Raw genomic sequence first — 14,328 nt, forward strand, 5'->3', positions numbered from 1 at the left:
ACCGTGGCAGACAGGGACAGGATCTCCATTCCATGGTGCAGGGAGCTTTAGGGGATCTGAAGCTGAGTGAGCCACACCAGATTGGTGTGTTCCAAATTGCAGGAGAGGATGCCTTGAGGAGAGCTTGCATGGTAATCTTCTGTGCATATCAAAGGGAAAATTATAAGTAACCCAGGATACAGGATCTACCTAGTTTATAAATTGTTTCATTTCGTTGGCCTGTAGAAAACAGGCATTAATTAATCAAAAATTAATGTCTGACAGCTTTTTTGAAAACCTCTTGTCCTGGTTTTGGCACCACAACATTTAAATATATCATTATGTGCTTTTTAAAAGCCTGATTGGAAAAATTACATCATTTTGGACTTTCTCAACATTTGGTGCGTCAGCTCCCAGTGTCTAAGAGTCCCATAAATAGATGTTGGACCACCTCAATACAATTCCTGTCTTCAGATTTTCCATAACACGCTTCACTCTATTATTCAAATAAAGTCCAAGTGGATCTTTTCCTGTGAACAGGGGTTATGCAATGCTCAGCACAGGAGGCTCGAGAAAAACAGTGTAAAGCCAAACATGAGCTGCAAACACTTGCAGAGCAGCAGAGTCAGTTTGTATTTATTTATATGTTGTGTTTCCATTTAATCCTCATTAACAGCCCCCTTTTGATCTACCAGATTCTTTCTCTCTCACACCTTGGTCCATCAAAAGTGTGGCCAAGCAGCCACACATCCATTTGCCAACTGGTTAATAATGAAAATATAATTGCAGGATGATCAAAGCTGTAATCTAATGAGATCCTTATGCTGCTAGGAACCACCATTCTAAATTAAAATAATAAACCCCTACAGTATTTTGCCAAAATCCACCAAATTCTGGGATCTGACAGAAAACCAGAATATTTAGTTTCAGGTCAGAGATGTAACATGACTCTAATACAAGATACCCCCAATAAGTATCTAAACTTTATTTGTGCATGAATTTCATTATCTGCGCTGCCAGCCATGAGCATTTTAATGAGAAAGCTCTTGAATGCAAAGATCCTCTTTAGCATCACCTTTTCCATTCGTTTTCCATTCTATTTTCACCAGACTGGTGAGACATTTCACTTTCAGTGTGACTCAGAATGCCAAGTTCAGAAAAAAATATCTCCATAGCTACACTCCTCTCTCTTGCAATGAAGTGCCAGCTCTGCAGTGCCCAGCTTTCAAACCATCAGTGCTGTAACACAGCAAAAATGCCGTGCCTCAATCACCAGGATAGATTCGTTCCCAGTTGTCGGCCAACACCTAAAACTTACAGCAACATTTTCCCTTCTGCAAGGAGAGCTGAAAGACCCCATGGAAATGATCTAAAAATCCAGCTGGCAATGTAAAAGAGAATTTTGCACAGAGATGCGTCCAGTCTGGAATACCAAAAAGGAAAGATTCAGCCTGGATTGGTCAAAACCAGAAAAATTCCAGAGGGTATATATTGTGAAATCAGAGATGTATGGACCACATAAATATGAAAAAATAGAATCTTTTCATACAATCTCTCAGTATAAAATGCAACATACATTATTTTAACTCTTATGTTTGCAATGTACAAAAATTAAAACCAAGGTATTAATCAATAATTACAGTATATTCTTTCATTTAACACAAGTACATCAATATTATGTAAGACATTTCCACCTCTCTTCAGACAACATTAGTAGACATCCATACAGGCAATACCATTAACAGGAAATGCATGGCATGGGTTGGAGATAAGCCCACAAATGGTTTTTGTTTGTTATTTAGTTCCTATTCCTAGAAAGAAGATATTACCTGGTGATTGTCCCTCATTCTGACTTCTGGACTTACACTCTAAAATTTTCATTCTCAGTGTTTGCTTTATAAAGACCTGCAGGTTGCACCCAGGCTTCTCCCACTGACTCATGGACTTACAAATCCTGAAAATCCTATAAAAACATAAATTCATTGGACATAGGTGAATTCAGGATCTGACTCCTTCTGGAGCCTGTGATAATTTCAGCATCAGTTTGAAGCACCAGCAGCACCAGGTCCAGAGCTCTCCTCCATGCCTCTGTCTTGGCTGCAACATTATCACAAACCTTTACATCTGTGACCTGGTCAGGGAAGGGATCAGAGCCACTCCTGAGCACTCCACCTCTCCTAAACTCTTCCAAAATATAAGCTGAGGGAGAGCCACAGGCCGCTGCTGTCTGGAGGTGGTGATCCACCAATGTGCCCGCTTCCAGCTCCGAGCTGGCCCTGGCGGTGTTACACAGGAGCATGGAGAGGTACCGCTTCCAGCCACTTCCCAGTGCCTGCAGCACAATGGATTTATACTCCGCCAGCCAAGGACTGGGAAGCTCCCTCATGGCTTTGTCGTTTCCCGGTGGCCCGGGCTGCTCCGCGAGCGCCTGGATGTGGCTGAGGCACAAGAGCTCCACCGCCCCGCCCCCGGGGAAAACCTTCCCGTCCTTCAGGGCGTGATGGAGCCGATAGAGCAGAGTCCAGAACTGCTCCTCGAGGAGCTGTGCCTTGGAGGGCAGGGCCGTGGTGAGCACGACCGTCAGCAGGTCGATGCCTCCCGCGCCGATCCGCGCCGGAATCAGCTCGCCCAGATCCAGGGCGCGCCCATCGCGAGCCTTCCAAAGCTCCGCCTGGGCCCCATTCCCGACACAGGAGGCGTCCAGCTGGCTCAGGTATGTCACCGCCTGGGCACCAGTGGCCGCCCCAAAGGCACGCAGCACATCCCGAGCCACGCAGCCGATTACCAGTATCCCGCTGGACACGGACCTTTCCATGAAGTCTTCGCACACGTTTCCTTTGACCAAAACCAGGTTTACTTCAAAGCTCATCAGAATATCCAACATTCTTCTCAGCCACGTATCTCCTGCCCTGCCTCCCTGTGGATTGGGATGCTCCAATATGGTCCTTACATTTCGTGGTCTGTTAAACCCAAGGTGTCGGTACTGCTCCGTGAGGTCACCGTCCACTAGCAGAACCCGGAGAGTTTTGTCTGCAAAGTGTTTGATGACCGTGGCTTGCTCTGGTGACACCAATGTGACAAAGCCCGGGGAGACACAGGAGTAGCTCTCAGGCAGGCCCAGCACACAGCACGTCGCAATCCCTGCGACGTTAATCTGGGAAGAGCCACGGCACTCTGCTCTCTCCTGCTGATGAGCAGCGATACTTTGTAGCAGTTTGACGCTGGTCTGGTTTCCGTGGCTCAGAGCCACCGCCAGGTGTCCCAAACCACAACATCCACACAGATCTGCTGATGGTCCCATCCCATCCCAGTATGGCTGAAAATTACCTTGCTGGCTTGAAAAACGGCTTTTCCCGGGAGTGCTGAAGTGTCTGCTGTGCGTTAACTTCCGTGTGAGACAGCTGGATGCAGGGACACCCCTGCCAGACAGCACAGGTGGACTTTTGTCACCCACTGCTTTGACAACAGAAGCCAAAGCTGGTTTTGCTGAACCAAAGCCAGCCAAGGGTGAAACTTGGCACTTCTTAAAATTACAGTCATCTCCTTGATGGGAGCAAGAATTTATTGGAATTGCTTCTTCTGTTGCAGAAAAATCTCTCTGAAAACACGGCAAATTCCAAGGATTTGTAAGACCATCACATCCAGCTTGGCCAGTTTTGCTTTCAAAAGCCTTTGGCCTAACTCTGCTGGAACACAGCTCTCTCTTGACATCAGGTATTGGGATTTGAAGACACTGGATTCTCTCACAGCAAGAGCTCAGCCCCTCAGACATCAGGGACACTATTGCTGGAACAGGAATGTTCTGCTGGAGGCACTCCACCACAGCACTGCTCCACACTCCAACCAGGAACAACAGGGTGCTCACCCCAGTCTTAAACTCCTTGTTCTGAGCCTGAATAGTTTCATTAAGAAGCTGCCCAGCAGCGTTTGTCAAATCCAAACTTCCAATCAGTCTGGCAGCAGAACAAATCAACGAGCTCTGGTTAGTGATTTCATCCACAATGAATTTATGTAATTTCATTGGCCCTAGGAATGTTCTCCCAGTGGATGCTAAGGAAGAGAGTTGCTGGAGTCCAATGTGTCTCCTGGCATTCGCATCCCTGAAAGCCATGGGCAGTGGGCAGCATCTGGGAACAACAGATCACAAATTACTGCCCCATCCTCACAGCACAAATCACCAAAAATTAATTTAATAGTCTAGCCCTGAACACAGCTTTCCTCGGTATGAAGCAGAGGAAAAGTGCACAGCTTCTTCCTGTGCACTTATCATGAGAAATCAACATGCACAGTTGCTGAAATGGAGCACTGTTAAAATGCCATGGAATTGTTTTTGGCTGGCTGATAGTAAAGAACTGTTAATCCCCATGGTTTCTTACACTTCCAGCAGTACAGGCTGTGTGGAACTACCACCTCCCTCTTGCCCTGGTGTCTGGAATTTCAGTTGTCTTACTTAGGGCAGATGTTCATTAGAGCAGAATGGACAAATTACTTGCAAAACTCAAGAGCTCTGTGCATATCCTTCTTGGTAACAACAGCCATGCCACTGACTTTAACCTTCAAGCCTGGAAAAACATATTTTATTCCAAATTCTGTTTAGTCCAATCAGCATGCATGAATACTTCATTAAGCAAAATAAAAGCAATCCCACTTCTTCATAACAACAAACTGCCCAGACTTTAAGGTTTTGGCCAACTATTCATTCTTAGCACACCAAAAAGAAATCCCCTTTCCCTCAAAATCTCTTCCACACTGTGGTCCCATAGCAGATCACATGCATTAAGATTAAACTACCTTTTTAAATAACTATACACACCAAGAATTAAGAACCCTGAGAACCTCTAATGCTCAGATTCAAATCACAGAATGGTCTGGGTGTGGAGGGACCTTAAAACTCATCCAGTTTCAACCCCTCTGCCAAGGGCAGGGACACCTTCCACCAGACCAGGTGGCTCAGAGCCACATCCAACCTGGCCTTGGCCACTTCCAGGGATGGGGCATCCACAACTTTTCTGGGCAGCCTGTTCCAGCAATCCAGACTTTCTTCCTAACATCCAATCTAAATCACCTGTCTATCATTTTGAACCCATCCTCCCTTGCCCCGTCACTACATGCCCTCGTAAATACCCCTGCCCCATCATTCCTGTGAGTTCCCTTCAGGAATTTATTCACATCATTTGTTCCAGCTCCTTCAACGCCCCTTTGCGTAGCTATTCCAAATCCATAAGGATTTTTTATTATTATTTTTCCCCCTATCCACTTGACACAATCCACTTGACTATAACGTCGCAGTATCGCTGGGGAAAGGAATATAACGTCGCAGTATCGCGAGGGAAAGGAATATAATGTCGTAGTATCGCGAGGGAAAGGAAAATAATGTCGCAGTATTGCTGGGGAAAGGAATCTAACGCCGCAGTATTGCCGGGGAAAGGAAGCGCGGCCCGGCCCGCCCGCCCCACACGGGCCGGGGGGAAGCCGCCCGGAGCGGACACACCGGAACTGCACTGGGGGCGGCCTGGCCGCTTCCTGTGTGCCGGAGGGTGCCCGGCGGGCCGGTGCGGGTGTCTCACCGGCGGGGCCGCGCTCCCGGCGCTCCCGGCGCTTCCCCGGACAGACACGGAGTTGCCTGGACACGGCCGCCGCTCCCTCAGGGGCCCCGCGGGCGGGCCCACCCCTCGCGCTCCCTCAGCCGTCCATCACGGGCCACGCCGCGCCGCCATTGGCCGGCACCACCGGGGGGGCGGGTTCCCGCGGTGGTTGCGCCCGCTGATTGGGCGAGCGGGCGGGCGGCGCATGTGGGTGGCGCGCGGCGGCGCGGAGCTCCCGTCCCGTCCCATCCCATCCCGGAGCGGCATTCCCGGCCGGATGGTGAGCGCGCTCTGCCCCGCCGCGGGCTCCCCTTCCCACCGCCGCCTCCCTCGAGCCCCTCCCGCCGACACCGTGGGCTGTGCAAACCCCCTTCAGGTTCCAGCCCTGCCCAGGCCCTCGCTGCTGCTCGGTTACCTCATACAGAGCCCACCCCCCACCCCCCCTTCCAAAACACTCCCGGAAAAACACCGGGATTGGCAAAATATGTCGGCGTCCCTGGTTCTTTTTGGCACAGAGTTGGCCCGCCCCCGCCCCCCCGCGGTGTTGTTGGAATGGCCCCGGCCAGGCCCGGGGAGGTGGAACCTGGAAGGGATTTGATTTGCACAATTCGGGTGTGAAATAAATGGAACAGTAAAGTCTCCGTAGCCAGGGAAAGGGTCTTGTGTGTGTGTCTTCTTCCCTGAGCGAGGTATAAAGAGTGAAAGTCTGATAGGTGTGTTAATAGCAGAAGGAAGTCAGGAGTGAGCCAGACAAGTGGCTTTGCCCAACCTGGGAGGGACAAATCACGCTGAAAAACGAAATTTCATTAACAAATACAAGAAAATGGAAATCTCTCTGAGTTAAAAGAGAGATCCCAGCACTAAAAAATACTAACAGTTCGGCACAGGCAAGAGACTGGTCAGCAGTAGCTAGGTGACAAATCCCTTGCTCTGTGCTTGTTTTATTTACTTTTATAAAGCCCAACCGGTTGAAGCTGGAGGTGGGAGGGGCTGCCTTTCCTTCCACGATTCTGTGCAGAGCCAAGACTGCAGAAGGAAAATCTGTCTGCTTCTGATTTAAAAACAAATCTATCCTTGAGGAAGGCACTTTTCCTGTTTCAGAGGTGGGGCAGGGGGGATTATACTGCACTGGCTTACACCAAAGGCAGGAAAGGTCCTGGAAATGACCTGGATAATGATGCCCCAGCTCACCACAAGCAGATTAGTTCTCCTTACGGGACAGATTGTGTGTTGATCTCACTGCTCCCACATCTACTCCATGGACAGGCAGCCTGGAGCCACACAGCTCCCTTTAAACTTTTCCCCCACAGGAGGAGCTGATTTTGAGTCTCTTTTACAGCCAAAGATCCAAAGCAACCACCCTCTTTAGCTGTGAGGGTGTTGTATTCCTATTTTTCAGGTAAACCTGCAGGAAAGGCAACAGGCAGGAGGTGCAGAGGCTTGTGGTCACCTCAGTAGAGTGTTCATTTTTAGGCTGCCCACCTGTTTTTCTGGCATTATTCCTTCAATTGATAACCTTTCAGTTGAAATCAGGAAGCACAAATCTGCATTCCCCAAGAAAAAAAATCTCTTTTATTTCTTTTTACAATAACCTAAGGTAATTGACATAGAGAGTCCATGTCTACCACTTGCAGCAAGGAGTGTCTGTCACCTCTGCTACACGTTAATGTTGTAATTTCTAATTTAGTGTATTTGCCCTGGAGTGCACTGTTTCTTATCTGTCCTCTCCCTTCACTTTCTGAAGGCATCCAACTACAGAAAACCTGGCCTAGGTACAGCCCAGAGGAAGAAAAGTGGCTTGAAACCTGAACTTACAGAAGAGCAAAAGCAGGAGATCAGAGAAGCTTTTGATCTGTTCGACACTGATGGATCTGGAAGCATTGACATAAAAGAACTGAAGGTTTTCAAACTTTTTTTCTTTCTTCTTTTTTCCTCTGAGATGAAAATATCTTTGATCTCAAAACTGTAGCTGCTTTTTATGTTTGTCCAACCCTATTTAAAAACAGTTTTGGAGTGCAGAGAAGAGTAATGGCCTTATTGTCATGACTGAATTTGGGGTGCACTGTGCATGTAATGCTTCACAGTAGACAGGCTTCTCTACTGTGTGGCTTCTTAAATCTGACAGCTTTGAATAGCTGAGCATTAGAGAAAATAAACACTTTCAGGTTTCATGATTAAACTAAGGTGCTTGTTCCTGGGAAGTGGATTTTTGTTGTTCTGGGATGAGTATCCAAATATCAAATATTTTCTTCTCCTGAGAAGTAAACACAGGTTTTGCATGCATTCAGGAAAGTTACAACCATATTTGCATATATGTAATCCAAAAGTTATCTCATTTTTAATTTAAAAAAGAACAAAACGGAGATCTGAATTGTGTTTTAGTAACAATTCAGGCAGTGTGTGTGCACTTGCATACAAGGGGGAAGATGATTCTCAGTTTGTCTCTCTGTGATTTTATGTGTTTGATTTTCTGCTAAGTGTGAACACTTTAAATTTAATTAGCTCCTTTACCTTGGTTTCTCACATACACTCTTCATCTGTAACCTGGAAACATGAGTGTCGTGGTTTGAAAACAAAACGAGTGAGAGGCTCCAAGTCAGAAATATAATTTAATAAGAAAAAAGGTAAAAAGGTAAAAATAAAATAAATGCGATAACACAAAGGACCACTGACAGAGTCAGAATACAACCTGAGCAGGATAGTGGAAGCAGTCCAGATGAGATGGTCTTCCTGAAGGAGTGATCCTATAGAAAGGTCTGGTAGCCCTGGTCCTCTGGGAATCCAGTGGGTCAGGGCTGCTTGCACTGTCCCACATACCAGCTTATATCCAGGTGAGAATGCTTGGCTCCTCCCCCTGGGCAGAGCATCTCACAATGGGATGAGGAGTTGTGAAGTGGGTCCTTGATGGCTCATTAAACAGAGATAACCCCTGGAGGGAGTTACCTGTGAGTCATGGGCCAGGCGTTAATGGGCCATTAGCAGAAGACACCCCAAAGGCAGGGGCTTGGAAAAAACACTAGCCCGCCTGGTTTCAAAAGTTCATGAAGATGATGATAGAATAAATACTTTGTGTACATCCTACACTGCAACCCAGGACAATGAGTTACCTCTGCCTGATATAAACTATGGATATTCACTACCATATAGGAAAAACGATATCTTAAGAGTATCAAACCTACACTATTTTTGTTCAGGCAGATGATAGAAGATGGTAAAGGACACCAAGGTGTTTTCATGGCAGTGAGCTGTGACTGCAGTTCTGGACAAGGAGATGAAACAGGCTTTTGCTCAGCTCTCACAGCAAAATTCTGGTGGCCTCCTGACAGAATTGGTTTTGCCGTTTTTGCACAGGTTGCGATGCGTGCCTTGGGCTTTGAGCCAAAGAAGGAAGAGATCAAGAAGATGATAGCAGACATTGACAAGGAAGGAAGTGGCACCATCAACTTCGAAGACTTTTTGGCTATGATGACACAAAAAATGGTAGGAATTTTCAGCAGAAATTCTTGTGGCAGCATAAGAAAAAAGGAACATTTCAGTGTCAGGGGTTTTGTGATTAATGTGTGCTTTACTCTTGGTTTAGAGTGAAAAGGATTCAAAAGAAGAAATCCTGAAAGCTTTCAGATTATTTGATGATGATGGCACAGGAAAAATTTCATTCAAAAACTTGAAAAGGGTTGCCAAGGAGCTGGGAGAAAATTTAACAGATGAAGAACTTCAGGTAAATTCTGGTTTGCCAGAGCTTTTCTAACAGGTCCAGACCATTCCTTAGCTCCTGGGGTTGTGTGGGAGTTTAGTCCTATACCAAAAGGGCTGAGAGGTCAGAAATATGAAAAGCAGTCAAATGCATAGTTGTTTTCACATGAAGTGCCTCTGATTTATTGTTGTTTCAATGAGTGGACTGTCTAGTGTTTAGAGTCCAGTGCCTGATGAAATGTACACTGTGTTTTGTAGGAAATGATTGATGAAGCTGATCGAGATGGAGATGGGGAAGTAAGTGAGCAAGAATTTTTGAGAATCATGAAGAAAACTAGCTTATACTGATATTTGTTGCCTTGCTATACAGCTGGTCCAAAAGATAACCTGGAAAAGGCTTAAAAACTGGGCTTGTGCCTCCTGCATATTTCCTGCCATGTGAATAAAGTCTGAAAGGACAGATTTTTTTGGTTTGTTTCTCTTTTTCAAGGAAGATAACTGGGGAAGGAGGGCTGCAGTACCCAAAACTGAGCCAAAATGAGATACTGCAGAAGTCAAAAGGAAGGATGAACTGAGCCTGCAAAGCAAGGTCCCTTCCCCTCCACCATAACAACTTCCCTGATTGCCATTTTGGATAAAAACCACTGTGTTTTACTGTTTAACTAAAAGATACTTCACTTGAGATGTGAAGATTCCCACTACTGCTGGGAAAGGCTACTTTGCCTTTCCTAAGGCTGCTGAATGAAGGGACAAGCACAGTATTTTCTATTCCTTTGCAGGTTTTTTAGGTTATCTTTTGGTATTTGTCTCCTGTTGTTTATTTCCATGAAAGACTCTAAAATGAGTTGCATATTTGTCTGTATTTCTGTATGAAACACCATTTTCCATGGCAAGTTGTTTTTTGATTTAATGGAAAGCAAATGTAGATTTGGTTCTCCCTTTGGAGTTGTGTGCCATCCATAGATGTTCTTGTGTTTATCTGACCACCTGAACCCAGAATGAAACTTGAATGTAACCTGCTTGGGTGACCAAAGTTTATTGTTTATAACCAGGCAACACCTTGTGCCATTGTTCTTACTCCCCAGACATTACAGAGCTGCTGTTACTCCAGGATTTCAGGTACCCAAAAAGTTCAGTTCCATGGTGCACTAGAGTAAATTTTGTCTTGTTGACAGTTACATTGCAGAGAGGATTTGCATCTGAACTGAAAAAGTAGCTCACCATGGACATCTGTGGAACATTGGATATATTTAGATCCATGCAGTCCAAATCCATTTCACACATCACAGGTTTTGAGGTTTTTTTTTTAGGAGTACCTTCATTTTCTTTAGTATTTTTTGCATCTACTGTCAATCCAGGACTTACTGATTTCTTCTGAATTATAGAACAGTGACACACAGCCTGCTATCTGATTATGTGGCTCTGCAGGAGGGTTTATCCTTTATAGACAATCGGCTTTAAAACTTTCAAATCCTGTAAAGCTCCAGAGGCCCAAGAAGTCCCCCTGCTAACATGATGGCTGTAGATGTAATCTAGAGTATTGTAAGTGTTTTTAAATGTCTTAACTTTGTATTACGTGTGAAATAAAACTGGTTTGCAAGTCAAGAAGTTTTTTGTGCTTATTCTCTATTTTTCTTAATTATTTTAAAGTCTTTAATGGTTCACGGAGCACATTTTCACTTTCATTTATCTCTTCTTTCTAAGAGAGGAATTGTCTGTCACGTAATTCCTCTTCCACTCTGCTGATTAAAAGTTTCTAGTACTAACCACATACATTCAGAAAGGGAAATTTGAAGTTCTAGTTGATTATGGGGAATCCCAGAGCCTATTAGAGTGACTGTACTTTTTTTGTGCTGCCACAGGAAGAGATTGATGACTCTGGTTTACCTATGATGCATGTCACTTCTCTCTTCCTGTTCTAATGCCATCAACTGCCCTTAAAGTAGGAAAAAGCCACACAATCGTCCCTGCCCTGTGTACTGCAACGGTGAAATGTTATTTCTGGCTTGCCCATTAATCTCTGAAGTCTGGAATGTCAAGCAATGTCTGAATGAGCACAAAACTTGCAAGGTGGTGCTTTATTTTGCAGGATAGTGAGGGAAATCATCCGCACTTCAGCCTGGCAGCTGGCTATGAACCCCATCCTTTGCATCCTCCTTATCCTTACCTGTCATCTGCAGATTCCCCTTAGGTGGCTGCAATTCAGACATTCATTGTGTGCACCCAGCTGAGATCCTTCCTCTGCACCATCCGCAAAGCCTGGTTTTCACTCTGAGTGTTCCTTCTAGGTAGATACTGTACAGAAAGGAAAGTGGAACTGCAGTTTGTGTCTGGCAAACAACCTAAATATCAAAGCATTGGTAAGGGCAATAAACAGCTGCTTGGGAGATAATATTGCAAATGTCTTCTAATGAGATATGTTTTGAAATGAAAAAGTGCCAGGCTTTTAGTAAAATACAAAGTAGTTCAAGAGAAAAAAAAAATTGCTTCCAAGTTATATTCCAAAATATGACAATTGCATGGCAATTTTAATCTCCCACATGCAGCTTCTAAGTTCTGCATCATTTCTCAGACCCACAGTACAGTCCCACAATCGTGCCAGTCCCACACTAAGGCAAATCTTCAGCTGGCTTTAGGGAAAAAGACCCAAGTAACTGCCAATGAGTGCTGTGCTCTCACTTCATTAGGTGTGAGTTTGTTTTCAGAGCAATGAGCGCAGGATTGGCTTCTAACATTGCAGAAGAAAAAAGGCTTCTTTTCAGGTACACCTAATCTTGGCATTTAAAAGAGGATGGGGGAAGGAACACAGGAAATATTTGTGCACATTCACATGCCAGGAGTGTTACTAACAGAGCCCAAATAGTTCCATAAACTGATGAGGCATTTAATATTAAAATATTTAAATTGGTAATTTACAGTTTTACTCTCACATCCTGCAAACTGCCTGGCGAATTCACACCAAGCATTTGAAATGTTAAATATTAATTCCTTGGAAACCTCCTCACTGAATTAAATCAAATGTTGCCACACTACAGTTGCTTTTAAATGCCCCCGGATAGCATAAGGGGATTTTGAGCAGGGCACAGGGCAGCACACTGCTCCGTCTAGAGGCTGAGATGAGCCTTGGCCACTTGAGGAAAGGCAGCCTCAGGGGATAAGGCTGCAAAGCCAGCTTTTTGTCACACCTCTCAGTACAACAGATCTGAGAGCGTGGTAGCCTCGCTAGAGGGCATCCAGTTACTGACGTGTGAGGTGAGCGAGGCTTTGATGCTCCTTTGCCTCCGCTGTGGCTTTCAGTGACGAGGGAAAGTGGGCACACAAACATCATCCAGACCGGGCTTGAAGTACGTGGTTGGACGCAGAATTATTTTCTCTGAAAGGAAGAACTCAAGGCTTCTCTCACAACCCATTGTGCAAAACACTGTAATTATTAGTCAGTTGTTCAAAGCTAAACCCCCAAACCACACTTTCTGAAACTCCCACTCTCTATCAATACTTGCAGGCACTCTCTCAGGAGAGCAGAGATCTCAACTCGCCTTTCACACAGTCCCCCCGAGTGCTCTGACCACTCCGTAGAGTTGTTTTCTCCCTTTGGGAATACTGCTATCAAATGGAACCAGTTCCAGCAGAGACACAGAACCAGGCTCGCTGCAGGATGCTTGTGGCCCTCCCTTGGGGTGTGGGAAAGCTGGAATCGTGTCCTTGCTTCGAGTCAAGAGGAACAAGGATTTGAGAATTAGACTCTTGTCCCCAAGGTGAGTGTGTTGAGCTTTAGGGATGTGGCATAACTCCAATAGCCTCGTGGGGACCTAAACCTATAGCTCTTGAACTCTTTGCAGTCCTGGCTGCCACTAATTACTGAACTTGAAATTGCTCAAGGCTTTTTTTTTTTTTTTTTTTTTTTTTTTTTTTTTTTTTTTCTTTGTTTGAGTTAGATTCAACACAGAGAATATTAACAAAGCAAAACTGCCAAGCCTGAGCTGCTAAGGTGTAAAATTCCCTTGCTCTCAAGGCCACTTTATTTCCTCTGAAAGCTTCTACCTGGTTCTAGCAGTGACATAAACTTTCACTATGAAATGAACCTCCCCACATTAAATAAAGCCATAAAAACAGCTTTCCATAGGAAGCAAATGGAACAGCTGACCTAGCACATTTCCAACATTATTTTGGACCACTCTCTACCTAAAAACATAGCTTAGTGCAATGAAACAAAACCAACATAATTCACACATCCATGCTATTGTCTGAAATTGCTTCCCCACCTCAATATAGAGAAAACAGATATATGCTTTTCTCTAAATTTTTTCAGACACCCAAATGAGAAGTACTATGAAAGCTCTAAACATCAAGGAAAAAGTGACCACAGACATTGTAGATTGAGTTAGAAACACTAGAAGATATTTCACTTTAAAAAAAAGCAACATTTTAAGCAACTTCTAACAATATGGTATCAGATCATCTCAGTGTAAGTTTTGTTTGTGTTCCCCATCTTTCCTCTTTAAGAGAGCTGAGGACAGGATTGGCCACAGAAGCACAAATCTTTTGAATGTGTTGTTTTGAATGTGTTGAATCAGTCTATAATACACTCATGAGGTTGAAGAGAATTGCTGCAGAATAGCTCCTTTTGGAAAAGACATAATTTCAATGAAGTTTTTAGGGTTTGGGTTTTTTCCTATTGGGGTTAACTAAATTATTGATGAAGTTTTTGATGTTAGTCGTGGAATGACAGGTACCTTTTGCAGAAATAAAAGGAGATTTTTGCCTAGATGAAAAGAAAAATCCGTGTCAGTGAAGGTACAGTCCATCTAGAGCAGATATCAGGCAAAACAGGTGCTAAAACTACAATTATTTTTCTCTAAGTAGAAAATTACCATAGTTGGAGACTAGTACATAATGTACATATGTTCGGTAAACATATCCCTTTATATATATTTCTTTTTCATCCTCCTCCTTAATATTAGGAACCAAAAAGTACTCATCAGAATGGCTCAGCGGTTTGAATATCACTTCTGCTCGTGCTGTGAAATATATAAATATTTTTTGTCAAATCCTGATAAACTGGGTCACTGTC

At 44.5% G+C, this 14,328-nt stretch overlaps 2 protein-coding genes across 3 annotated transcripts; one reads left to right on the plus strand and one right to left on the minus strand.

The window, feature by feature from the left end:
- Nucleotides 1-745: 745 nt before the first annotated feature.
- BBS12 (Bardet-Biedl syndrome 12) lies at nucleotides 746-5,643 on the minus strand. 2 transcript variants are annotated; one of them, XM_083862129.1, is made up of 2 exons: nucleotides 5,547-5,643; nucleotides 746-4,106 (listed from the first exon to the last, which is right to left on the minus strand). In XM_083862129.1, the coding sequence occupies exon 2, from the start codon at nucleotides 4,088-4,090 to the stop codon at nucleotides 1,943-1,945; it is 2,148 nt and encodes a 715-aa protein (XP_083718255.1). In that variant the 5' UTR covers nucleotides 4,091-4,106; nucleotides 5,547-5,643; the 3' UTR covers nucleotides 746-1,942. The 2 variants fall into 2 exon arrangements, with proteins under 2 accessions (XP_083718255.1, XP_083718256.1); XM_083862130.1 differs by lacking the exon at nucleotides 5,547-5,643 and adding an exon at nucleotides 4,356-5,384.
- Nucleotides 5,644-5,767: 124 nt separating this feature from the next.
- LOC310909852 (uncharacterized protein) lies at nucleotides 5,768-10,854 on the plus strand. The gene is made up of 5 exons (XM_083862131.1): nucleotides 5,768-5,844; nucleotides 7,309-7,464; nucleotides 8,916-9,044; nucleotides 9,145-9,282; nucleotides 9,516-10,854. Exons 1-5 carry the CDS (start codon nucleotides 5,770-5,772, stop codon nucleotides 9,603-9,605), a joined length of 588 nt encoding a protein of 195 aa, XP_083718257.1. The 5' UTR covers nucleotides 5,768-5,769; the 3' UTR covers nucleotides 9,606-10,854.
- The last annotated feature ends 3,474 nt before the right edge of the window (nucleotides 10,855-14,328 follow it).

Source organism: Zosterops lateralis (genome assembly GCF_965231275.1).
Source record: "Zosterops lateralis genome assembly, chromosome: 5".
NCBI classification, from domain to species: Eukaryota; Metazoa; Chordata; class Aves; order Passeriformes; family Zosteropidae; genus Zosterops; species Zosterops lateralis.